This window comes from Siniperca chuatsi, linkage group LG5, assembly GCF_020085105.1.
Source record: "Siniperca chuatsi isolate FFG_IHB_CAS linkage group LG5, ASM2008510v1, whole genome shotgun sequence".
Classification (NCBI taxonomy): domain Eukaryota; kingdom Metazoa; phylum Chordata; class Actinopteri; order Centrarchiformes; family Sinipercidae; genus Siniperca; species Siniperca chuatsi.
Genome location: NC_058046.1, coordinates 5,311,260 through 5,337,044, shown reverse-complemented (window position 1 = coordinate 5,337,044; position 25,785 = coordinate 5,311,260). Strand labels below are relative to the sequence as shown.

At 39.3% G+C, this 25,785-nt stretch overlaps 1 protein-coding gene across 3 annotated transcripts in view; it reads right to left on the bottom strand.

Moving 5' to 3' along the window:
- Positions 1-25,785, bottom strand: part of smarca2 (SWI/SNF related, matrix associated, actin dependent regulator of chromatin, subfamily a, member 2) — a 61,750-nt gene that overhangs the window by 17,956 nt on the left and 18,009 nt on the right. For 2 of the 3 annotated variants that reach the window (XM_044195746.1, XM_044195748.1), the window contains 17 exons: positions 24,291-24,348; positions 23,880-23,974; positions 23,271-23,418; positions 19,997-20,160; positions 17,918-17,984; positions 17,689-17,799; positions 13,955-14,197; positions 11,893-12,006; positions 10,464-10,568; positions 9,303-9,389; positions 8,707-8,753; positions 6,505-6,671; positions 4,497-4,660; positions 3,636-3,863; positions 2,461-2,523; positions 1,202-1,279; positions 286-504 (listed from right to left, as the gene is read on the bottom strand). In XM_044195746.1, the coding sequence (XP_044051681.1) occupies positions 286-504; positions 1,202-1,279; positions 2,461-2,523; positions 3,636-3,863; positions 4,497-4,660; positions 6,505-6,671; positions 8,707-8,753; positions 9,303-9,389; positions 10,464-10,568; positions 11,893-12,006; positions 13,955-14,197; positions 17,689-17,799; positions 17,918-17,984; positions 19,997-20,160; positions 23,271-23,418; positions 23,880-23,974; positions 24,291-24,348 (2,158 nt within the window). The remainder of the gene's footprint in view (positions 1-285; positions 505-1,201; positions 1,280-2,460; positions 2,524-3,635; positions 3,864-4,496; positions 4,661-6,504; positions 6,672-8,706; positions 8,754-9,302; positions 9,390-10,463; positions 10,569-11,892; positions 12,007-13,954; positions 14,198-17,688; positions 17,800-17,917; positions 17,985-19,996; positions 20,161-23,270; positions 23,419-23,879; positions 23,975-24,290; positions 24,349-25,785) is intronic. The other variant, XM_044195747.1, reaches the window with a different exon arrangement.

The window sequence follows — 25,785 nt, the reverse complement described above, 5'->3', positions numbered from 1 at the left end:
ATGCAAATGAATCAGTCAGTATATTACACAAAATTGCTATAATTAACTGCAGTGGTGACAAAGTGAGAAAGAAACAAACTTTTTCAACAGTTCTGCAGCCACCGTGGTTTGCTTTTTTATTACTATTAGGGTCAATAAATAAAAATAAAACTATAGCTTGCAGTTGAATAAATATATATTAGGTTGTTAACCAATTTCACTGTTCCAGCTGTTACATTGATCACCATATTTGGGCTTTCATTTCTGATTAAATGTCACAGATTGATACGTATACTCAGATTTTACCCGTAGCCACTGTTTTTCAGTCAGCGTGTCACTGTAGTCCACATCCCGACGACAGCGTGATCCTCGGCCGAACAGCTTTTCCTCCTCCTCCTCATATGTGAGCCGTTCTACCTCAGCGTCGTCTTTGATGATCCAAGAAGGCAACTCGTCCTCCTCCATTAGACGAGGCTTACGCTTTGGGTTCCTGGCGTGCTCCCGGCGTCGGTCCATGTCCATGCGCTACAGAGGAGAAAAGTAGGAAAATCACATCAGGTAAAACTCTGTAGCTATGGCATAGGCTCTTGCTATGCTCAAACTCTTAATCCATTTACTATAAAATCCAGCTTTAGATTTGGTAACACTAAATGCACCTTCGGACGAAGCCCTTTTAGAAGTTACCAACTTGGTGCCAACCATATTCTATGGCATGCATAAGAATATTTTATATCTTGCACCCAGTCACCATGGAGCTAGCCAATACAAGCCGGATTAAAAACAAAAGATGTGGCGACACCACCAGGAACCAGTGAAGCTGGAGATTGTGTAGTGCCAAGTTTTTAAATACAAGCATTATGCATTGGATTTTGAACTTCAGCTGGTGTTTAGCAACCTAACTAACTAGTTGAGCCAAGAGGGCAGAACAACTGTACTAGACATTTCAAACACAGAGTTATGTAGTGTAAAACTGTCAAGTGGTGGTACTGTGAATGACATGGTGACTGTGAGTCCTGTATCCATGGCAATACATTCATTTAATATGCAAGAAGAAGCGTCTGGCTGGTGACAGTTGTTGCCAAGTCTGAAGGTGCCAGAACAAATGATGACACTTAACCAGAATAATGGTCTTGGCATTATGGACAACGTACAATTATTTTTTCAGAGTTACTCTGCAATTTAAATGTCAATTAGATTTCACAAAAATGTGTGCTTTTCTTACCATGAAGAGCTCAAATTCATCTTCATTGCGGGCTATCATCTGGTTAAGGGTTTCATCATCAGGCACTTCATCTTCTTCCTAGAGTTACATTTGGGAAAAACATCAAAAGACAGTCTCCTGAAGACATTCCACTCTCAGTTTTAACTGTTGCAGCAAAACAGAAGCCTCACATGCTCAGTTCAAAACAAAAAAATCAAGTATGGCATACAGATTGTATCAAATACCAATTAAATAGCTGAGACTGCATTACAACACCATAAATGAAGGATGGTTAACTCACTGATTATATCTAAGGAGCTGTCTCTAGGCCTGCAGTAATTCAATCAAAACCAGCATGCATAATTTAGCTAAAAGGAAAAAAATCTATGTAGGGCCTCCTACATTCATTATATAAAAATGCCTGATGAATAAATACTGCATCTTAGTCCTGAGATGCTTTTACTTCCAAGATAAATAATAAAACATAAAACTAGAAGGGCACTCAGAGAGCGCAGGCCAAGGCCAATAGTCCAGTCTTCTATGACAGTGATTCCCAACCAGGGGTAATTATACCCCAAGGGGTACTTTACAGTTACCTAGGGGGTACGCGGAAATTGTGAAGCTCATCTAATTTGAAAAAATAGAAGTTATGATTTGATAATATATGTTCACAGGTATGTGTTTAGGAGAAAAATCAACACACAAGTAAGATTAAAAATTTGTGTGATGCTAATCTTTAGTTATTGTCACAATAACTTACCAACTATTGTAGTCTGCACAAGACATAGTCAATTGTAAGTTGATTAAGACTGCAGAAAGACTAGTTAGAAAAAAGACAACAAAGAGCTAAAAGTAAAGCTGCTGTAAATGGTTGAAACAACCAGTTTTTGTCACTACAAATGGCAGTAGTACAAATAAAAACATATTTCCAAAACAACTAAAAAATACCATTGAACAATACCATAAAGCCATCCCATCTATCAAATGGGTATGATAAATGGGTACTTAGGCCCATCTGATGTGTGGGTTGTGGGGGTGCGTCAGACAAAATAGGGTGGGAACCACTGTTGTAGGATATGCAAATCTGCAAGCGCAACCACTAATATGTGGTCATGTGGTTTGGGGGTGAAAATTTGATGTTCTTGGACTAAAAACTATGCATTTTCACATAATTTTAGACAATTATCATAACAATATTTATTTAACAATAAAACACAGGTTGTAATTTTTCACATTACACTCAGACATTAGCAAGAAAAAAGTTAAACAAATATGCTCACTGATGAAGTAGGCCTAAGCGCGATGTCCTGAAGCAATCCTTCACATTTTTGTGAGTGATCGCACTGTGTTCCATAAAAAATAATAATCACAAAATAACAATGGTTAAACAAGGCTTATAGTGAAGGGATTTGAACTGCGATTTGCTGATCCCCCCAAAGTCAGGGTGAAGCCACTAACCAGCTGTAGGGGTGGGTATCGTTAGGGTTGTATCTTTATCTTTTCCATACTCTTATCAGCCCGGTTCTTTATCAATATTCTTACTGGTTCTTTTTCATTACTAAAGAATTGTTTATTATCATTTTTTTAAAAGAATATATTCAGAACAGGATAAGAATTGATTTATATTTTAAATATAACTAAATGTTGTTTCTAGAGCAGCAACAGTAAAGTTCACAACAGCAAAGTCACTATATAAACTCAGTATTATCTCACTGGAAACAAATCTAAACTATCAGTAAAATAAATAATATTGCTGACATCAAAATGCTGAGTGAAGTTCAGAAAGAATGAAGAACACAGACATCAGTCACTATTAGTCATCCATCCTGTCCTCCTCTCTCTGCTGCTGCGATTCACTGCCTGCAGGTACCTCTTGTAGAGAGAGGAGGGGCTGGTTTGTCTCAGCCAGTAGCTATGTTTACCAGAATGTGCCAAATATTAAGATTCGTGGCAAACTAAGACGAGCTTTCGTTTTAGCTTGTTCGTAACAATTCGCTATTACAGTAGCTTAACAAGCGTGCTGTGGTTATAACAACAACTGCAGACAAAGCAGGTGGAAATATTGCTTTTCTGCTTTTTTCTACATTTTTCCTCGAGTTGCCGTCGACTCAAGTAAAACGTTACCTTCACTTCACTTCAAAAGCAAGAGGTTCCATGATGCACACACACTGCTCAGGTAGGCTGTGTGGCCCGGGCATGAGCCCCGCCTTTGGTCAAACACGGAGAGGAGAAGACAGACAGAGAAGCTAGATCGTAAAACATTTGTCGCCATAGATCCGCTCCAAAATGTAATGGGTTCTTCCTTGGTCCATGCTACACCATTCCACTAAGTTTCATGAAAATCGGTCCAGTAGTTTTTCCGTAATCCTGCTGACAGACTAATGAACAAATGGCACCCAAAACATAACCTCCTTGGCGGAGGTAATTAAACATAAGTTACAAACTGAGACCGTACCTCATTCTGCTCCTCATGCTCTAAAATGGCCTGGAGGAAGACACGGCGCTCGTGGCTCGAGGACTTCTGGTCGAACATGCCTGCCTGGATGACCTTCTGATCCACGTTGAGTTTGTATTTGGCAGCTGCCAAGATTTTCTCCTCCACACTGTTGACGGTGCAGAGACGAAGCACACGCACCTCATTCTGCTGACCGATTCGGTGAGCCCGGTCCTGAGCCTGAAGGTCCTGGAATCAGCAGATGAAAGAGAAATATGAGATCATTTCAGTTGCCTCAATATAAAAGAGGAAATTAATTAACACCCATCGAGAGCCAATGCCAGAATGTCTATTGTGGATAAATCAGTAAGTAAATCAGAATGTTTTATCTTTGGGCCCTATTGTTAAACATAGCGGTTTTGCAGCGCCTGATGTGATGGCCAATTATCGGCTTGCTGTGTCAGGGCCCTTAAACTACTTTCATCTGGATTTCAGTTGCTATTGACTTCGTAACTTTATTGCAGCCTGGATTGATTGTAAAAATGAGCCAATGAATTTTAGTCGAACTTTACGGGGAATTTGTTAGGTCTCTGTAAATAATATTATAAAGAGTACGGTCTAGACCTGCTCTATAGGAAAAGTGCAATGAGATAACTTCTGTTATGAATTGGTGCTATATAAATAAAATTGAATTGAATTGAACTAAGCCTGTCGCAAATTCCCGTCATGGCCTCATTTATTGTCAGCTTTCATTATGTTTTTACTTTCCTTTTTTTGGTTTTTACTTCCTCTTTGTAACAGTAAACTAACAACCTGTGAGGACACTACTTGTGCTCAAAGTTTAATTCAGGATATGATAATAAAATCTACTGATGGACATACCTGGTGTGGGTTCCAGTCACTGTCAAAGATGACCACAGTGTCGGCAGCCTGCAGGTTGAGGCCGAGGCCACCGGCTCTGGTGCTGAGCAGGAAGATGAAGTACTGAGATCCTTCCTCATTAAATTTCTTCAGCAGTGAAGCTCGGTCCTCAGACTTTGTGGTTCCTGAAACACCAAACATCATTTTGAAATGCAGACTCTGTCAAGTTAACTTTGGAAAGTCTGCTTGAACTTGTTGTTCTTCTGATCCAAAAGCTGTTTGCAGTACAGTAAAAATGTCACCTGCATTCCGTGCCTCATCTCTGACCAATTAAACTGTTTCAGAGGTGTGCTGGAAAGAGCATGGAGTGGCTCTAATTAAGCAGGGTTCAAAATGTGATTTAATTTGTTTCTCAAAGAGCTGTGTGGATGGTATAAAAGCTGATTATCAAAATGATACAAAATGACTCCTTTCATTAATTTCTTTTGGTTGAAGACCAAAATACTAATTATGTGAATGAATTAACTGAAACTTTGCACCTCAGCGTAGAATAACTAAAAACGTTTGTCTGACTGTGTGCCTTTCACTTTAGCATTTTATAAGCTTCTCTCAGAAAATCTGAATTACTGCCCAAAAACCACAAAACACACTAAACTGTGAGTTACTGCACGGTGGTGTGAGACTGGACAAGCAGCGTTCAGTCCAAATTACTTTGGTACAGGACCAATTTGCTTAAAACTGAAGAACACTTAGAAGCTCTTCTTGTTTGTCATGTTTGCTATGTGCTGCTATCTGTTTTCATTCCTGGGGAAAACAGATGTATCTGCATCATCAGTCACTCGAGCAGCAGTCAAGGAAAATGGAGTAGAAATTCGGTATCACATTGCACATTTTATTCTGACTCAAAAAGAGCCCAAAATGACTTGATAACATCTCCTCAGTGAATTGGGGTCTCCGTTGCCAGACCGAGTGGCTAATAGGATTGCCTTTTGTTTGCGATGCTAAGTGTGTGTATCAGGCTGAGTGTATGTGATGGAAAGTCTCTGACACCTCAGTGTGACAGATTATTAGTCTTTTGGTCTGATGAGTATGAGTCAACTTAAATTACAAATGAGAAATTTATCTTTTTAATACACCAAATACCCAAAGGGATAAAAGGGATTACAAGAGATTATGATCATGTGTCTTGTTGCAGGGACTAATTGGAAAAAAAGTTGTATTTCTTTATATAGTATTTTTCTGCTTGGTACACAAAATGCGTTGTGTATTGCTGCATATTGGTAAACATACTTTGGGTTTTACACGCCACATGGACACTGCAGGAGGTGTGGTAAGCCTGCATGGGAAGCTTCAAATTTCCTCCTAATTGCTCTGACATGTAAGCAAAAATATTCAACAAGTGTCATTCGCTATGTCTAAATTATTATTTATAGTCTATTAAACACATTATATATCATAAAATTATTAGGGATGTCCCCGATCAAGTTCCTTTAACACGGGGTATCTGCCGATTCCGAGTCTGATCCGATACTGTTGATTAAATATGAACCTGACACATTGAAATAACAGTAAACCACTACTAAATCTGACACACTTCAATCTGACACACGACTTGATCCAAATACTGGACTTCCTGGTTCAAAACTATTAAGATGATAAACTTATTGATATGATATGAATGACAGATTAACTTTAGCGAATCCATGCAACATTAACCCGGGTGTCAGAACAGACAGTTCTGACACCCGGGTTAACGGGTCAATCACACTGGTGCACCCAAATCATTTTTAGCATTCATGCACTCTAATTATCACTTTCATATGCAGTGAAATGCTCGCACTGTAGAGCCCAGCTGTCATTAAGGAGAGCAGCACTGGAACGCTAGCAGACTAAGGTGGACAAAACTCAGCGGAGTACAGTAAAGGAAGGATTGGATTTTTATTTATTTTAGCCGATACGATACATTAAAATATGCCCGGACATTTGATGATCACAGAATGTTTAAACTTATGTAGAGGCGTGAGCTTACCGTCAAGACGTAGATACTGAAAGTTGCGGTAGCTGAAGTAGTCCTCCATGATTGTCATGAGTGAGGTCATTTGACAGAATAGCAGGACTCTGTGGTTAGTAGACTGTAGCTTCGGCAGGATGCGATCTAGGAGCTCAAACTTCCCAGAAGCTCGATACAGATCATGCCTGGGTGGAGGTAATCAGGCAAAACATGTAACATAAATCATCATTACCCAAGTAGTGATTATTAAAGTGGCATCTAGTTTGACACACATTCTTCTTCCTTGTCAAAACCTGGCCCCTACATTACCCACAATGCAATTCTACCACCAACAGTTGACTTGTGATATATACTGTATAGTTCTCATATGACTGGTACATGGACAGACCACACAGCTCATTATTTCTAATTAGTCCTTTTCAGTCTTTTACAACCAGCTTTACAGATACCGCCCACTGTGTCAACAACCATTTGTACTACCAGAAACATTTAATGCTACAGTCTTCAAACTAGAAAGTGGCCTGTGACTCTTTTACAAAAGCTTATTAGCAAAAGAGGAACGTTAATACATAAACATGCAATAAAACAGCAACAGCAACATATACATTTTAAGGTTTGACACAATAGCTTGTGTGTGTATATGGTTGTTCTGAGTGGATGCCTGAGTATGTGTGAGTAGATATGTTAGCAAACACACTCCACGGGAGCAGAGTAATACTGGATTACACATTTCTGTGAGTCCTGTAACCAGTGTATAGGAACAAAGAAACCTGCTGCATGGAGCAGCATTAGATGGAGAGCTCAAGTGCAAAAACCCTTTTTACTCTCATTCACCTCAAAATGACTTGAGGTAGAGGTGTAACAATATATTGTATTTTATTGATTTAATCAATGTAAGCCTGCAATCCGCTGCACATTCTTTTATTCACGTATTTTGTAAAGCAACGCTGTTGTTTCGTGATCTATATGTGGCAGGGAAACCAGAAAAGTCCAGTGGTTCATACCCAAATCTCAAGAATAGTACAGTGAAGTGACAATGGAAATATAATGTGTGACAGGACTGTAACATGAATGTTCACACATCTGGTTTGAGGTGAATCGCTGCTATGAATAATTGCTAAGTACCACTAAGTACCGCAGAGATGTAGCAATTATCCGACACGCTGGCTTTTCAGACCTGAACTTGACTATTTTCTCCAATGAAGTGTTAAATTACTGTACTGTTTCACTGTGTTTTATACAAAAAGTCAAAGAGAAAATGAGGATGCTGCACACAATGTTGTAAATAAACATAATCTGGGTGTCAATCCATTTGTGACTATGGGCATTAATAGATCTGAGAGTAAGGCTGGTTTTGTTAGGATTTTCACAATAATTTAGAACCTTGACTTGTACTGTTGACGTACTGTTAAAATCAGTTGAATCTTCTTTATTCCACAATCAAAATACTACAAAGGCTGTGTCATCTCTGTCATTTAAAAGCAATTTGTAAGATCTGACCATCAATAGGGACTGTGAGCTTAAATCCCTGGTCACATTTTTATTCAACCCTTCCTATTTAGCATTTATAAGCAGTATATAAACATTTAATAAATGGTTTATCACACACTATAATTTAAACAAATATAAGTGTTTATCAGTGTATTTATCAACAACTATAAGCCCTTAAATGGGCTGGTGTATAAACAGATAATGAAGGACAATACAATAAAACACAGTTGTAATAATGTAAAATATGTCTTCATAGGAAAAGTTATAATTGTTGACAAATACTGTACATGAATAAATACTTAAAAATGCACTTGTCTGTTAGAAATAATATGGATAATAATATGAAATTAGCTGATAATTACAGTAGGTAAATTACACAAACATGCACACATGGAAATCAGGGTGAAATTTTCCAGTGTCAGTATTCACAAACTTTTAACAGCCAGTATCAGTGATCTTGGGCTAGCAGCACTCACTCACCACCTTTATAACCAAAGTTTTTAAGATCATACACATAATACATCTGTGAAGGTTATACTTGCATATTTGTGTGAGCACATACAGAATCCTGATCCAGTATCAATCTGGTTTTGCCAATCAATCAAAGTACCAGCATGGCAAAAATCAGGATTCTGTCACTTCTAATGCTTTCTAGCTTTGGATGATAGAAATACACTAAAATAAAGTGTGTAACTGTGAAGGACACAAGACTTTTTTTGTCCAACTTACCCATTGATGATGCCGTTTGGATAGCCCAAGTGCTCAGCAAAAGATTCCTATGACAGAGAACATTTACTGGTTTAAATAAGGAGAGACTATTAAACTAAGTCCTACATTTAAATTTGGCTGTCCAAGGGATAGACTTCCAATCATATCTCTGAGCTACCTTAAAAATGAAAAGACAGGAACTTAGTGTTTTATTAAGGCAGGCGGCTTATCACTTTCTTCTTAAATCAAATCAAAAAGTTTTCTCATGCAGGACTTGTTGTCAGATTGCAGATTGTTGTGTAATTCAATTTTAAGAACATAAATAATGTGAGACACCATCACATATGTTACTGGATGAACAAAAAGTTTAACAAAACAGATTTGGATTAAACAATATAAAAAATAACTTCTGATATCATACAAGTACATTAAGTTACATGTCGAAACTTGAAATGAAATCTATTTCATCGAAGGTAATAAATATGAAATTAGCTGATAATTACAGTAGGTAAATTACACAAACGTGCACACGTGGAAATCAGGGTCAAATTTTCCAGTGTCAGTATTCACAAATTTTTAACAGCCAGTATCAGTGATCTTGGGCTAGCAGCACTCACCTCAATGTGCTGGAACATGTATGGATGGTTGCAGATCTTCTTCAGCTGCATGATGGTGTTCATCAGGGTTTTTGCTCCACCTTTGCCCTGGGCAAAATTATAGCATATATAAAAGAAATTAAATGCCAGATCAAAACAATGATACTTGTCTTGATGTGAGTTTAAACCTGCAATAACTGATTTTTTTGACATTGACATATCATTACCTTTTAATATGATATGGTGAACTTGTTAGCAAAAAGTTGCTTATTTACACGTCCAGCAGTTACGGAGCAACTTTATCGTTATTTGGAGTCGTGTTTGAGTCCACCTGATGAATGTAAGTCATAATTCACTCTCTTTTAGCTCTGTTTTTGGTCTCTACCAGCTCCTGGGGGAAATAGCTGGCTCTTTAGCTGCTAAATGCTCCACTATGTTCACCAGCTTGTTGCTAACTGTGTCTGTCTGCTGTGCTGAGCAGGCAGTGTACTGTGGGTTTTTACAGCTTTTTCATTTTAAACAGCTGCCTGCTGCGGCTGAAAACCACACTATGAGAGCGGAGAGAGTGAACCAAAACAGTAAAGCTGCTCCATAAAGCCGAGGGGAAGCTGCAGATCCAGGTTATAAATTCTCTGTAGGTTCATTACGAGCGACCCCTTTCACATTGTCACTTTGTTTTCACATTGTTATCATAAAAAATAGAAATTATAGCCGTTTTAATTATCTTTAACAGCACTGAAAACCTCAGAGAAGCTTAGTTTCATTCTAAAATCTTGTCAGGTAATGCAGGTTTGAACTAAACAGATTTTGAGTCATGTATTCCAATTTTTCTCCTGTGCAGCCTGCATCCCCAGGTGGTTTGGACAACAGACGGTTTCTGCACTCAAAACTAAATTGAGGCAAAAAGTCGAGATGCAGCCTCAGAAGTTGAATAAAATTTGCAATATACTCTTTATCTTTAGCAAACACAATATCTCATTTGGCTTTTTTAAAAGCCAAAGCACAGGGCAACTGTTACTCCAATTATACAACAAAATTCAGGGACCTTCTGATGTCAAACAGCAAGAAACTGTAAATATCGCTGTGCTCTAAAGCTAACCGGCTCAGGTTGTCAGCATGACACCCAATCATAAAACAAAACGCTGACCGTCAGTGAAGCCACAGGGGTCTTGGTATATTTACCTTCTTGTCTTTCTCTGAGCCATCAGTGAGGAGGATTCCTTTCTGCATGTGGCGGTACAAAACCTTCTGTATAGCAGACATGTCACATTTTATGACATACTCCACCTGAGTGAATGACAATAAAGAAAGGCATATTATGTACAGGTACCTTGTGCACAGTAACTCTGCCATAATATACAGTACACACAAAGAACAATCTCTGAAGGTGAAGTGAGTGTTTTCTACACACGTTCTTACATTTCTACATGTTTCCCAAAGCAGCGCTTAAGAGCGAGTCCACATACACGCCGTTAAAAGCTTAATGTTGGCTGTTCGTGGTGCAGAAGATGAAGCTGAATACACTTTGTGTAAGTAACGTTGCGTATTCAAATGTTTATAAGCCGTGTTATATATAAAACATGTTATATATTAAAAAAATCTAAATCAGATCAATTGTTGAATTTAATTTGTGTTTTAGTTTAAATTAGAAAATAGGAAAATAAAACTAAACATTATCACTCATTTTACATCAAACGTCACTTAACAAAGAACATCAGTTCTGACTTAAAAGTCTACAGAGATCTGGCTCTGGGAAACCGTCTCGTCCTCTCTGGCTGTTAGCTTTGCAGCAGCAACTGTAGGGACAGGTTGCTAACCCACAAACTAGCTAACGTTAGTTACATTACTTGCTGTGTTGTTGTTCGCTCTATATCATGGTATTTGTCATGGTATTGGATTTCTCCAGAAAAGGCATATGCCACCTTTAAGAAGATTAAGATGGATTTTATCATCATATTAGCCTTAAGATGCTTTTGGGAAACAGGGCCCTAGATAGTCAGTGTTCTCATCCATTCAAGTAGAACGATGCCTGGCATTACATCAGCCTGATGGGATGTAACCCCACAGAGAATACTTGATCCTTATGAGGAAGGGATGCACATTATTTTCAGGCAGCTGCACAGCTCTGACATAGTGGCCTCATCACTGTTCTTAATTAATACTTGCTCCCTCCAGCAGTTACAAGGCTACAGCCATTAATAATTGCTGAAGTAGTAAAGTAGTGTTAATTTAAAGGTTGTCAAGAGTGTACTGCCCCAAAATAAAAAATAAATACATGCTTGTATATTTGGATCGGTCGTACGTGACCATAAAATAAGAAAGATAAGACACCTGGCCCTATGCTGTTACGAAAACACACTGCAGAAGTTAGTAGCCACACCATTAGGAATTATTTTTGTTAATGGCATGGCTCATTATCCTTTACATAAAAAACAACATGCTGTTTTAATAATAATAACTGTTTTATATTTACCAATGTTACTTGGAATATACTTATGTAATCAAAACAGTTTAGTCAAACAACAGTGCAGGGTTTCCGCATTGCAAACCATGCAGTAAATATAATCAAGCTACATCAAATCAAAGTAGAAAGGTTTAGTTTCAATCTCACCTTCTCTGGCAGCTGAGACTCCACCTCCTTCTTCAGTCTGCGTAGCAGGAAGGGGCGGAGCACTTTATGCAAACGCCGAATAATCAGGATGGTCTCCTCCTCATTTAGGTCGACCTAAACAAGTCAGAAAGTATATGTGATAATGCATCACAGAATGTTGTTTTATGCATACTGGGCACCAGGATTAAGCACAGTGACAAGACTGAGCCCTGCTGCTGCGTCTTCAGAACAGCGGTAGCGATAGGGAGCAATGTTTTTATGAGTGGGTCCCTGTTTTGTTTGCACTGTGCACGCACACAGAATGCACAGGATGTGCGGGCGGTGAAATATACAGTCCTGCCGCCGCTTTCACACTATTCCACTAATTGACAGTTGATGGTGGTAATGTGCAAAGAAGTGTAGCAATGCACCAGCAAAGGCAGTGAAAAAAAAGTAAAATGGACGTAAACATTGCACAATTTAAAATATAAAAAAATTAATGCATAAATGCATTAAACATGTTTGTGGAGTATTCACATTATCGCAGAAAAACAGTTGTTGTGCCTGCGATGTGCTGCGATTGCTCTGCGTGGATGTCCGCAGTGCGCCGAGCGTAGTGAGTGTGCACCGAAAGTTCAAATTTGTTGAACTTCGACCCGAGCTGCGCCGACATTTGTGGGCGCAGCCAATAGCTGTTGACCACTGCTTGAACTGAAAGATGGACGAACAACTAATTACTTGTGTTTCAGAATTTCCAGAACTGTACAAGACCAGACAAAAAAAGATATTCACTTGGCGAAATATCAGCATGCAGATGCATGCTGCAAGGCTTGTTCAACAAAAACACTGAAACGTAGCAATCACGTAGCCGTTTAGTACAGCGCCACGGGGAGTTTCGGAGTGGTAAAACGCCGACCAACATGGAACGTAAATGAGGTAAATAAGACCCTTGTTTTTCCGCTATAATGTGAAATAGCCTTAAGACCTCAAGGACACACAATGCGTTTTGGTAAATAACACTGAATGTTAACATAGCCGTTATTTGTTTACAAGAAACAAACAGGGCACCTTTAAAGGGGACCTATTATGCTTTTCCTTATTTTCGGTCATAGATATAATATTACAATGTTGGATGTTCATATTAAACGTGGCCAAAGTTTCAAATAATGAGGTAAACTTATGTAAAAATAAACCCTGTGAGCAAAAAGCTCAGGCTTCAGACTCCTCTGAACACTAGGTTTCCAACAGTTTTTTCTACTTTCGTGCCAAGCTGACATCAGCCTAATGCCGGGATTCCACCAGGCACGGCTCTATAACGTTGCGTCTGCGACCCGGTTTTGTTCCATCCTCCAAGCGGCTTCATACCCCACTGGGAGTGGTTTCAGAAGCAGAGAGGTGTGCCTGCCCGACGTTGTTGACTTTTTGATTTGGTCCTTTTTCCTTGACTTTTGTGCTTCTACTGTGGGTAATTAGGCTACGTAGTTGAATGGTTTCTATTTTTGTCTGTTTTAGTTGTGTTTTTTTTGTTGATATACGACCGGGAGTCTGCAGAAAGTGTTTTATTTAGAAAATTGACCGGATTCTCTGTGCCGTTTCTGTGTCTGACTTCATGCCCAGTTCATCTGCTCTGTGCAGCTTCCGTCAAAAATAGACTTGCCGCATATTCACCGCGTAGCAGAGTGGAGAGACACTTCTGGGACGTGCTGCGGAGCATCTGGTGGGATCACAAGCATTGTCTAGAGTGGCAGCGTCGCAGCCGTGCCCGGCGGAATCCCGGAGTAACTCGGATATCACGGTGATCGGTCATCTGCACTCATCTGTATAAAAGATGCTATATAACATTACATTTCTAAACCGTCTCTGTCCGTGTTAAAGACTCATTTGTTTTTACTGTTTGTATAATTCTTTTGTCAATAAAGAACTCAGTCTGTCATTGTTCGATCGCTCTGCTCATAACGCGAAAGTGAAGTGAGGAGATGGGTGTGACTATGTGACACTTCTCTGACTTCTCTGCTCAGGACTACAAGTTTTCACCCAACTGAAATGCAGACTTAAGAATCCAGGCCTTTTCTCCTATACTTACCCTCTCTCCTGTCATGGCGAACGGGGCGTTGAACCACTGCTCGAAGGTGCTGCAGCTCTTGAAGATGGTGGGCAGGAGGAAGTTGAGCAGGGCCCACAGTTCGGGCAGCTTGTTCTGCAGCGGTGTACCGGTGAGGAGGAGGCGACGGGGAGCCACATAGTGGGTGTTCAACACCTGGGTCAGCTTACAGTGGTGGTTCTTCATGCGGTGACCCTCGTCCACAATCATATACTTCCAACGAATCTGTATGTATTTGGAAGAAGACTTATTGGACCCCTATTTTTACTCTTTGGAACAGTGAAAAACACAGAGACACCATGTCCAAAATTGCATTTGAAATATTTTTGATCACAAAGGAGGTTGGGAGTGGCTGGATAGAAGAAAAGTTTGATTTCCTACTCTGACCACCCTCAGGGGCAAAACTACTGCCTACAAATAAGAAGTTTCTTATTCCCTCTCTTATTTCATATACATATAATAATTGTTTGTGGTCACAGATTAAAGTGATGTGATTAACATTTACCCCTTCTTTAATAAAAATACTCTGAAGTATTTCGGCTCTTTGCCACCAAATGTTTATTACATTTACTGCAGCTTGGACAGAATGTATAAAGCTTAAATGTAATGCAAAGCTTTACTGTTAAAATCCAAACTCCAGAAATATAGAATTATATAGGGCTATACAGATGCAGCCACTTGCTTTATACACCCAGAGGCCATTTTAGTATGTACATCTGCTGAGTACCAGATAAGACCCACTTTGCCCTCCAGAATGGCCTTAACACTTCAAGGCTTGGACTGAACAAGGTGCTGGTTTCAAGGGGATTCTGATCCATGTTTATGCAACAGATTCATGCAGTTCCTGCAGATTCTTTGACCATGCATTCATGCTGCGATCCTTCTGTTCCATCTCTTTCCAATGGTACCTAAATATATAACATTCCTAACTCTAGACATACTGTAGCTGGCAGAAAAACCTGACTGTGTCTGAGAAACAAACCAACACATCTGGCAATGACATTAAAGTCACTTACACTGTCATGTATACACAGGAGGAATTTCAGCCACGTTTTTTAGTCATGTGCATCTGAGAGAACAGATACACTTCTATTTCAAACAATACAGCTGTCCATGGCCGTGTATCAGCTCACCTTTTACTTGTGCTTTATTTGCATCAATGCAAGCCAAAAAACGTAGTTTTTAAGGCTTCAAGTCTATTCTATTCCGTTTTACGCATTGAAATTCAGTGATAGTGTATTGGGCTTTGAATGCAGCCAAAACGCGGGTGACCTGCACTCAATACTGTGCCTAAACGCATCTTGTGTAGACGGCGGGACACTTAAGCTGCTACTGATGCTGCTTTGCCAACGTGCTGCTTTCACTACACAGCCTGTGTAAACACAGTAGCTAGGCTCCATTCAAATGTAGCACAAATTTTAACCAACATAATTAAAAGAGTGCCAGTCACACCTCAAAAGGTGTAAAACATGAGGGGAATATGACATTTATGTTTGTTTTATGTATTAATTTGAGGAACGTTACACCTTGTCTGATGTTTTTGTCTGCCGCCATTTTTGTCTCTTCAGTGGACGTTTAAGTCACATGCTTCATTTATGTCATGATTAATTCGCTAAGTCTGTTTCCTCTGCACTTTGTCACATTTTGTTTTTATCGATAAACCAACTTTTCGATCTCAGCCAAGCATAAAAAATTTGTTTGCAATATTTCGGCATTTCCACCAGGTTTAACGGAAACTGACAAATGCTGTGCACACACCTGAAATTATGATGAACAGCTCCCACTTGTGGAGAGTCTGATAACTGCTAAATGTGTATGTGTGAGTTTGTGAGTGAGTTAAATGCCAGCTGTGTGCTTCAAGTGCTTCACATCTGAAGCAAAACATATTGAGTGATCTCATATTATTTAATTTTCCAGCCTGCAATTCCTCCCAATTAGTATACATGTAATTATAAATGATAAAGTATTTCACAGATCGTGTGCAAAAGTTGAAAGTAGTATAACTGTCTGCAGCACAGACTGTGTATAATATACACATCGTGCAATCAATAATAAAGCATATTAGCCTTGAAACTTAGTGATTTACATAGCAATATAATTTAATCCGCCAACCTAAGCCCAATGTCTTTATTAGAAATTGAACTGAGGGGGTTGCATACATTTTGTTAAACAGCAAGTGAAACTCTTGACCCTGTCGGCAGACCTTACACATTGCTAATCACAAATTAAATATGACACTGATGGATGGATGATCCAAGATGTTCTCTAACTGATTAAGGACAAAGCTGAGGTTCTAGTTTTCAGGGCATTATACCCCTCTGTTGTAACTGTTTCTGATTTAACTTTCCAGTCTATGTGACAAGGACCATAGATAACACAGCATTCTATTATCAAAAGAGCATTACAAACATCAGCCTTTTTCTTTTTCCTTAATATACTCAGAAGCTTGTACATTAATTTATTACAAGTAGGATCGACTACTGCAGTGCACTGTTCTCTGGTCTCCCCAAAAAGTCGATAAATCAATTACAGCTCTTACAGAGTGCTGCTGCTGCCATATTTTAAATTGGAACAAAGAAAAGAAATGACATGTTTTGAAGTTTAGCACCGGCGTCATGTTTGCCTATGTGAGTTTAATTATACTACTTGTCTACAAAACTATTCATGGACTTTCCCCTGATTATAATGGCATGTGCTGATGTATGGCACTGTATATCCCCTGTAGAGCCCTCAGATCCACAAACTCCCTGCTGACCGTACCAAAAACACATACAAAGAGCTGTGATGAAGCGCCTCCTGCAGTTTTAGACCCAAAACGACCCAAATCAACTCACTCTGGATCTGAGGCGTTTAAGCGCCTGCTATATTTCCACTTTTTAGATCTGCCTTTACCTAGAATCTGTTATTACTACCTCCTTGAATTCTGCAGAACAAATGCAGAGCAATTCAGTTATAGATTTTCAGTCACAAAAAGTGACTTTCAAACTCTTTCTGGCACGTCTACTGATTAGTAAAGTTGTAGTGAAAACTTTGTAAAATTTTAAGTGAATAAAAGAGTATGTTTCTGTAAAATGTGTGGGGCACTGTGTTTATGGTCGTGTTTGAAGTGTACGAAATGGCAATACAGTGCAAGTGAGAGTGAATTATACAGAGAGGACAAAGCTTTAATCTATTGCGTTTATTTGCATTAAAACCCACGCACATAAAAACCAGGCGTGTGCATGTGATATAAGCGCACAGAACAGTATCTGCGAGTGGAAAACGATCCTCACGAGGGAGCATTTCTGCTCGGCTTGCACAAATGCGGTCTCGCGAGTACGGGGCTGTGACAAGCGCGAGCTCGACCCTCTCTAGGCATTCGCAACTGCTCAACACTCGCTCGCTCATCTAGTTCACTTTTGAGATTTTGGAGGCGGGGAAGGAATAGACAGTGACTGATGTCTACCCTCCTTTGATTGGTCACTTTCAACACCCACAGTCTCCGGCCTGTCTCTGCCCCCTTTTTTGGTGGCAGAATCTAGACTGTCAGTGACCAAACCAAACAGCCAATCAGAGGTCATGGTCAGTATTCAAAGTGACCAATTTGTGCACACGGAGCAGAAATGGTTGCTTTTCTGCTCGCGGATCTGTGATGTGCAAGAACATTAAGTGCATGTGCCTGGTTTTTATGTGCGCAGGTTTTGAGACTAATTAAACGGCATTTTGATGTCTTTCACCTTGGCCAGTATTTGCTTGTCCTTGATGATGTATTCATAGGTGGTCAGCAAGACATTGAACTTCCCGCTGCGGAGTTGAGGCACAAGCCCACGGCGCAAAGCAGGGGTGCCCTTCCATGGGGGAGACACAAAGAAAAGACAACTTTCTGCCGTAAGTCAGCCAAAAGCAATCACAATGTCTTAGATGGAGAAAAAAAAAGAAACATTACATTAAAAAGATTTTTCTTACCTTGTAAGCAATTTTGACCACAGAAGGTGCCCACTTGTCAAGTTCATAGACCCAGTTAGACAAAGTCCTGGAAAAAAAAACATCAATGACTATCACCACAGGTGTTGGAGGTTACATGTAAGAAAGTGGTCTGAATATAGAGCAATTATAGACACACTCTTGGCTGAGCTTAGCTAAGACATGAATAGGAGAGGAAAGAGCAACTTGAGGAATTACACATTAAGAGGCAGCGTGCTCATTGAAAGGTCTATCATCAAGGTTCAGACATAGTTTGCGGAATCAAAACCAAAAGAAAGAAATTCCTTGCAGTGGCGAAGCGCAATAGCTTTCCAAAGGGTCAAATGGATTGCAGCTCACAATGAGAGACTTTTCTTAGAAAGGGCATTGTTCAAAACTAGGCCCCCCCAGGCAGATCAATCTCTGCCCATTAACTTTAATTTCCCAACACACAACTATGAAAGAGGGCGAGTTTAAGGTAAAATGTGAAAAAAAGGGAATTACAACACACAGTTTTCCCTGAAAGTTACATCTACAAAAAGTTAAGTATGTGAGCACTGAGGATGCTTTTACCTGCTAATTTTAAAGGAGCTGAAAAGAACCCATTAACCCATTTTTGGGGAGTGGGGTTGAAACTAAGACACCAACCCTGGTCCACCTTGGAGAGGCGGTCTCCTACTGCTTTCAAGTGAAGGCTGGAATGGTTTGTGTTTGAAGAATTTGAAGGGATTAATGGTGGGAAAACAGCAAGGGAAATCACACGTTTTGTGAAGCTAAATGAATGATCAAAGAGATTCCCATATTTTCATCTCGTGGCTTTAAAATAACCAACAGAAGATGGAGAATAATGACATGAAAGGAGTGCTGTTAAGACAATTTTGAACAATTAATTCTGACCTTGAACAATTTAATGTGTCCTTGTTTTTTTTTTTGCAACTTATTTCAAGTTGGAATGTTTTGCTGCACTCCAAATAGCAGCAGGCAGTATCTTTCATACTGGCCCGGATAGAAGACACTATTTATTTCTGAAAATTGTGTTTGAGAAAGTGTAGGTCACGTATTCACAACATGAGATATTATTTTTGAATGGAGTGAGTACTTGTGTAACAAAGGCTCCTACACAGTGTTGCATTATGGGTTGTTTGTAGCCCTAATGTTGCTAGGCTAGCCAGTTTTTTCAAGTCTGTTTGTACTGTGTCTTTCAGAGTTAGTCAGCACTAAAAGTGTTTAGGAAGCAAAGTTTAACCTGTGGGAGTTTTTGAAAGCTTGTGTAACATTTTGCTCCCACAACGAATAAAATCCCAACGAGAGAAAATACTTCAAAAGCGTCTTCAAATGTCTTTACTACGGAAAAAGACTAGGGACCAGTCATCTGTCAAGCAGCCAAGAATTAACATACCGCTGTCACTGAATGTGATGATGACGAGCTCAAACAGACTGAAAATGTGACTGGTAGACATTTTGATAAAATGTTTCTTATCTTCAAAAAGACTTCTGTTTTTTCCAAAAACAGGTGTTTGGAAGAAAAAAGGGAAGGGTCACCTTAAAATTAGGGTTGTTTAATATTCTGGCCAACACAGCAATATCTGATAACGACTTGAATTTCAGTGGCCATAATTTCTCTGATGGGACGTATACAGAGCACACTTATGTCTACTAAGGCAGTCGGTGAGTTTTAACTTTATATAGACTGGATACTAAAATATAGCACTGCTGAGTCCAGCGTTGTCTGAGCAAAGTAGTAACTTGCTGCTGTTTTAGAGACAGTATGTGTTTGCTGTTTATTGTGTTTGACTCATCACTCCCTTCAGGCAGATGAGTGTGCACACCTGACACTTGAATTTCATTTGAGCAAACAGGTGCATCAGCGTCTAAATTAGGGATGGGACTCCTGACTTCCCTGTTCTCTATTACAGCCTTATCTTGTGATTTAGACTAATAAGTTCAGTGTATTTCAATCTAAAATAATTTCCTTGAGTAATTTTAAACACTGTGTACATCGGTCCCCTGCTAAAAATATTTTAGGATGTCAAAACACTGCATGATGAGAGTCGTAATGGTCGTTAGCTGAAGAGTACTGACGAGAGAGGAACAATGATGAGAAAGGGGCCGTTGATCCTCTTGTGCTCCATCAGGTAGGTGATAAGGGCGATGGTTTGGATGGTTTTACCGAGGCCCATTTCATCAGCCAGGATGCCATTTAGATTGTTGTTGTATAAGGACACCATCCACTCCAGGCCCTGGGTCTACATAACACAGAGAAATAAAGGCATGCCTAAACATATGCTTGCAGAGAAATGCTTGCAAATTCACTCATTTTTTTACAACATAAAAGACAAGAAAACCACAAACAGATCAAGACAGAGCGTGCTTTGGGCAGTGTTGAAGGAAATTATCAAGGAAAATTACATTTTGCATGTCTAATTGCATGTCAAAGAGACTAAGAGTTTTAAGTGGAAAAAAATTGACCTTGTTTTAAAAGACATGACAATCTGAATACTAAATGGGGAAAAACTCTGGTGGCCCAGATGGCTAATATGCATATGTAACCAAAACATATATGTTGCATGTCACGTCCTGCTCTTTCTTGTTAAATCTCTCTGATAAATTTTCTGATGGTCGGCTAACTGATTAATCCATTGTTTCAGCTCTACTAGAAAATAATTTAAAAAGTGCTTCTGCCAGTCTACATGTACTAGTACAAACCTTTAAATGTGTCCAAAGAAGTAAATGTAATTCTTTTCATAGTGAGTTTCGCAAATGCCTTTTGATCTCATTGCCACTTTGGCATTTTATATCAAGTGATTCGAGCGTGGTAGCAAAATATCAACTGTGTTACCAACTGTGTAGATTGCCTGTGGCCTGGGGAAAACAATCAGCAAAAGACAGTGAAAAACAGGAAAGGGCATGAGGGCACTGGCAGCAGAAAAGGGGACCGCCAACCAATTACCAACTGCACGTTAGTTAGCGAAATGCCTGACAGCGGAGCTAATTCCACAGAAAAAAGGGGGCAATGGGTAAAATTAATAAGAAATGATACGTTTTTCCTATATTAATGTGTATCTTCTATAAATTCTTGTTGCCAATTCAGGTTCACTGTTGGCACAGCAGACAACTGATCCAATTATTGTACAGCTGAAATCTCCCCAAGGAGCTGCCACCACATCTCATTTGTAGCCTGGCACACCATAAATCAGAGGCGTGCTAGGACTGCAACCTGATTGGAAGAAAGAAAATTTTAGCAGTATCCAACTGCCAGTTCCCCATCTCTTGTAATATACTATCTTTCGCTGCCATCCCCACTTACTACAATAGAGACGAGATTATAATGTCACACTGGAAAACAATGTGGCATCTTTACGAGCAGACAGCTGTCTTTAAACTTGACTAAGATGATTGAGCATTCAGTTGCCTAGCTGCAGATATGTTTGGTCACACCCTCCAGCTCTTTCCAACTGCGCAGAAATATTTAAAAACACTGACAAGGACAGAGGTGGTCCCTGTTTCTGTTTTCACAGCTCAGCATCAAGTGTGTGTAAACGGCCAGAAGAGTGGCAGAAGAACTACAGTAACACTAAGGATGTTTGTGGCAATAATACTGTATTTATATATATATATATATATATATATATATATATATATATATATATATATATATATATATGTATGTACTGGCATTAGGTAGTCACAGTAAAGTAGGTAAGCACACCACCAGGTGAGCTACAGGGGCGCCCGCAACTATTAACACTGTAAACAACCAGCAAAATACAAAACAGCCTTTCTAACCTCTACTGGAGTAGAGCAATGAGCAGACTTCATATTTTGATGTCAGGAATATTATTTATTTTACTGATATTTTATATTTGTTTCCAGTGAGATAATACTGAGTGACTTTACTGTTGCTGCTCTAGAAACAACATTTAGTTATATTTAAAATATAAATCAATTCTAATCCTGTCCTGAATTTATTCTTTTTTAAAAATAATAATAAAAAAAAACTCTAATTCTTTAGTAATGAAAAAGAACCGGTAAGAGTATTGATAAAGAACTGGGCCATAAGAGTATGGATAAGATAAAGATACAATCCTAACGATACCCATCCTTACAGCTGGTTAGTGGCTTCACTCTGACTTTGGGAGGTTGAAAAAAATCGCAGTTCAAATCCCTTCACTATAAGCCTCGTTTAACCATTGTTATTTTGTGATTATAATTTTTTTATGGCACACAGTGTGATCACTCACAGAAATGTGAAGGACTGCTTCAGACATAACTTGAAAATGTGGGGGAGCATGCCCCCACACCCCCTTAGAGGGGCTGAGGGCCATCCACCACAGTCTTACAAAATCCTGTGGGAAACACCGGTATTAGATATATCTTGAAACATGAGGGGGTTTGTAAACTGCTGCCGCTTGAAGCTTAAGTAATAAAGAGATTCTCACTTAATTATGATATACAGTATATCCTGACTATATACTGTAAATTACTAAGGAACATCCTTGTTAAACCGTATCATAAAAAATAATTAACTGCACAAGTGCACAACAGAACACACTGTGCAAGTTCAAAAACAGAGCAAATACAAATTTAAACTCACAAGGCTTGGCAGCCAGGACCAAGACAAGCTGTCCAAGAATGGCTAGGAAGTCCTGCTAGCTCAAGCCAAAAGTCCCTGGTACTCACACATTTCCTGCTGCTGAGGTCAAAGAAAATTTAACTACAAGAACAGCATCTTGGACTTCCATGGTGAAAGAAACACTACCAAAACCCCTGAACACACTTTGACATTGTGGCACAATGTAGCATAGTGGTTCTGTATATTGTCTCTCCTTCTCTAAAAGTGTATGTTACATTACTGCCAACTATATCATGGATGGAAACTGAACTGTTTCCATTAATTTCAGTATTTCTATTAAAGTCACCTCTGTTTTTGTTTATTAAATGACTGTCATGTGTCAAATGCAGCTGCCATTTTAAAAACCCTCCTTGGTGATTAGTTCAAGGACAAGTCATCATCCAAGATTTGAGAGAAGACTCCAAAATGCTTTTTTGTATTCATGAGCCACGTTGTTGGCATAATCAAAGCCAGGAAAAAAACAAGCAAACAAGAAATGATAAGTGAAAATGTGATTCTGTTTCCGTTTCTCCTTCTTCTTCGTATTAAAAAGGTTGTTTGAAAGGAAGGTGATAAACATTCAATCTGAAACTCTTTTAAAACACATTGTGGATAACTAACAATAAATTACCTAAAATAACAACAACAACCACTGTTCAAAAGTGAGCAATGAAAATAACAAAAAGCTGTTACAAAAGTCAAGAGTAAGAGGGAATGCAAGTATATGTGTGTGCATGTGTGTACCTGGTAATGTTTGAGTGTGCCGTTGATCAGCAGCGACGACTGCTTCTCCACCCTCTCAATGACAGCATGGGCCACACCATAATAAGACTGGGAGCTGGTTTGTCCAGTAGGAACACTGTACTCATCATCCACATCCTGCTTGGCCGACCTGATAAAAAGAGAGAGTATTTGAAACCCATCTAACCTCGACTGAACTGTGCTCTTTAGAATTGATGTTAATGATCAGTTTCAAGGCTTTGCTGGGTCTGGTGCCAGGAGCTCAGTGGGAGTACAGCCAGAGCTCCGCGCTGAGAGCCCCTCTGGAAAAGTCTAGATTCAGTATAAAGTCTAACAGAGTCTATTTTGTTAATTTAAGTGTCTAGAATTTTTCCGCTGGGAAAATCAGAAGGAGTTTCTTTGAAAATGTTTCAAGACGAAAAACATGTTTTTAACTTTTAATGTTTAAAAAAATACTCCAATAAAGAACACTAAACTTCAAGTATGCCAAGAATTGGACCTTAAATTAACAATTTTATCTTTAATCTTTGTTTCTAACTGATGCAATTCCTGGATGAAAAAAAAGAAGTGCTCTGCCAAGTAAGTCTGAGATAGTGGGAAGTAATACAATACTCGATGATGTGCTTGGCAGCCGTCACAAACACTTCGACGCCATTGGGATCGATTATCTTCTCCTCTGTTTCTGCCTTGGCCGCCTCCTCTTCCTCCTTATAAGGCAAAGTTGATAACACATAACTGAGAGCATACTTAATATAACAATAACAACAGACAGATCACAGAATAGCTCTGATGGGGATAAAACAAAATCATCAGAAATAGCATTACTGAAGTGCATACAGCTACAGCCCCCTGGTGGATTTTGATGTGTGAATTTAGTGTGTATATGTATATGTTGAGTTGGTCTGACTGAGAAGTGGACTAAATCCCATTTAATAACATTTGAATGACTTGAAGAGTTGCAGGAGAGGGAGGCTGATCTAAAATCCTCCAGTGTGGGAGTTCATTAATGAAAAAGTCACTGACCTCCTCCTCAAACTCTGAGCCACTCTCCTCGCTGTCTGACCGCGGGGCCACTTCATACCTGTTTTTTAAAGGAAGAACCGCCAGGAAGAGGAAAACAAGGGACATAGAAAGTGCAGTTACTATATTTATTTTCTGTCGAACATCAAAATAATGTACGCCAGAATTAACAAGCAGCAGCCCCCAATTCGGGCAGGGAAGAGGGTTTGCTACTTTATTTGGTTGAATCGTCTTGACAAACTATACATCCTTTAAAAGCACAAAGCCTCAGGATTCTATCCTTATAAACCTTTTCAAGATCACAGTATGCCTGCAAAAACAATTGCTTATTTAAAAAAAGGAGCGCATACAACACAGAGCACTAAAATAATAAAATAGATTAAATAAATAAAAAACAGACACTGGCAGCAGAAAAGGGGACCTTACATTTAATCACCTACGGTTTGGCAGTGCTCAGAGCCCAACACACACTCACTGTAGTTACATACGCACGCGTAAAATGGAAGAAAATAGACTTACAGTGTAAAAATACGCTTCTGGTTGCAGTTACACACATACAGTGCAAGTGAAACACTAGTCTTTACACGCCTGTGTAGACAGCTGTATTAATTGAAATAGAAGTGTATCTGTTCCGTCACACACACATGAGATAGTCAACTGAAAAATGTGGCTGAAACAACTTTAGCCTTTAGACTACTTCTCCAAACAGTTACCTTTCAGAAGATATCTTGGTCTCATGACTGTAATCAAAACAGTTCAAGAAAAGTGACCAGCTTATTTTAAAAAGTCCATGTATGCCGTTGAATCTGTTGATATGAATCCGCTGCTGAAATGTCCGTGTTCTGGTTTATGCTGGACAAACTAAAAGAGCTTTAAAGATTTGCATATCTGAAAACAAAATTGCAAAACGCACACAAAACATGGATTATGCCGTTGCTGGACATTGTGTACAGGCTAACCATGGCTCTGCAGCGTCAAAAAAAGTTCTGGGGAATAGAAAGAATATAACCCTCTCCTAGAGGTGGTGACAACTCACTGCTCCGCAGAGAGGAATATTGGATTAACACTCTTAACACAGTTAAGCCTTTTGGCCTAAATGAAGAACTGAATTTGTCAGGTTTCCTCTAACTGATTACACTTGATGGCTGCAGTACTTTTGTACTTTTTGTACTTTATCTTTGTGACTTTGAGATATACTGTGTACTGTGTTCTTTTATTTCTGGCGTGATTATAGTGTGTGGTGTGGTGCTTGGACATTGGCTATGGCAACTCCCACCCTTGGATCCATTATCCAATAGATCAACCAATTATCCAATGACAATTGTACACCTATTCTAGGCTGACTATAACTGTATGTGTTTGCCTTATGTCTTTGTCCATTTTGACTCTGATTGGGTGACACAGTGGTGTCAAAACGTTGGTCTGTTTGCACTATTAAAGGCTGCAAATCAGTCAGTGTGCTCCAGTACCTTTTTTCCCCATGGAAGTGACCATTTCA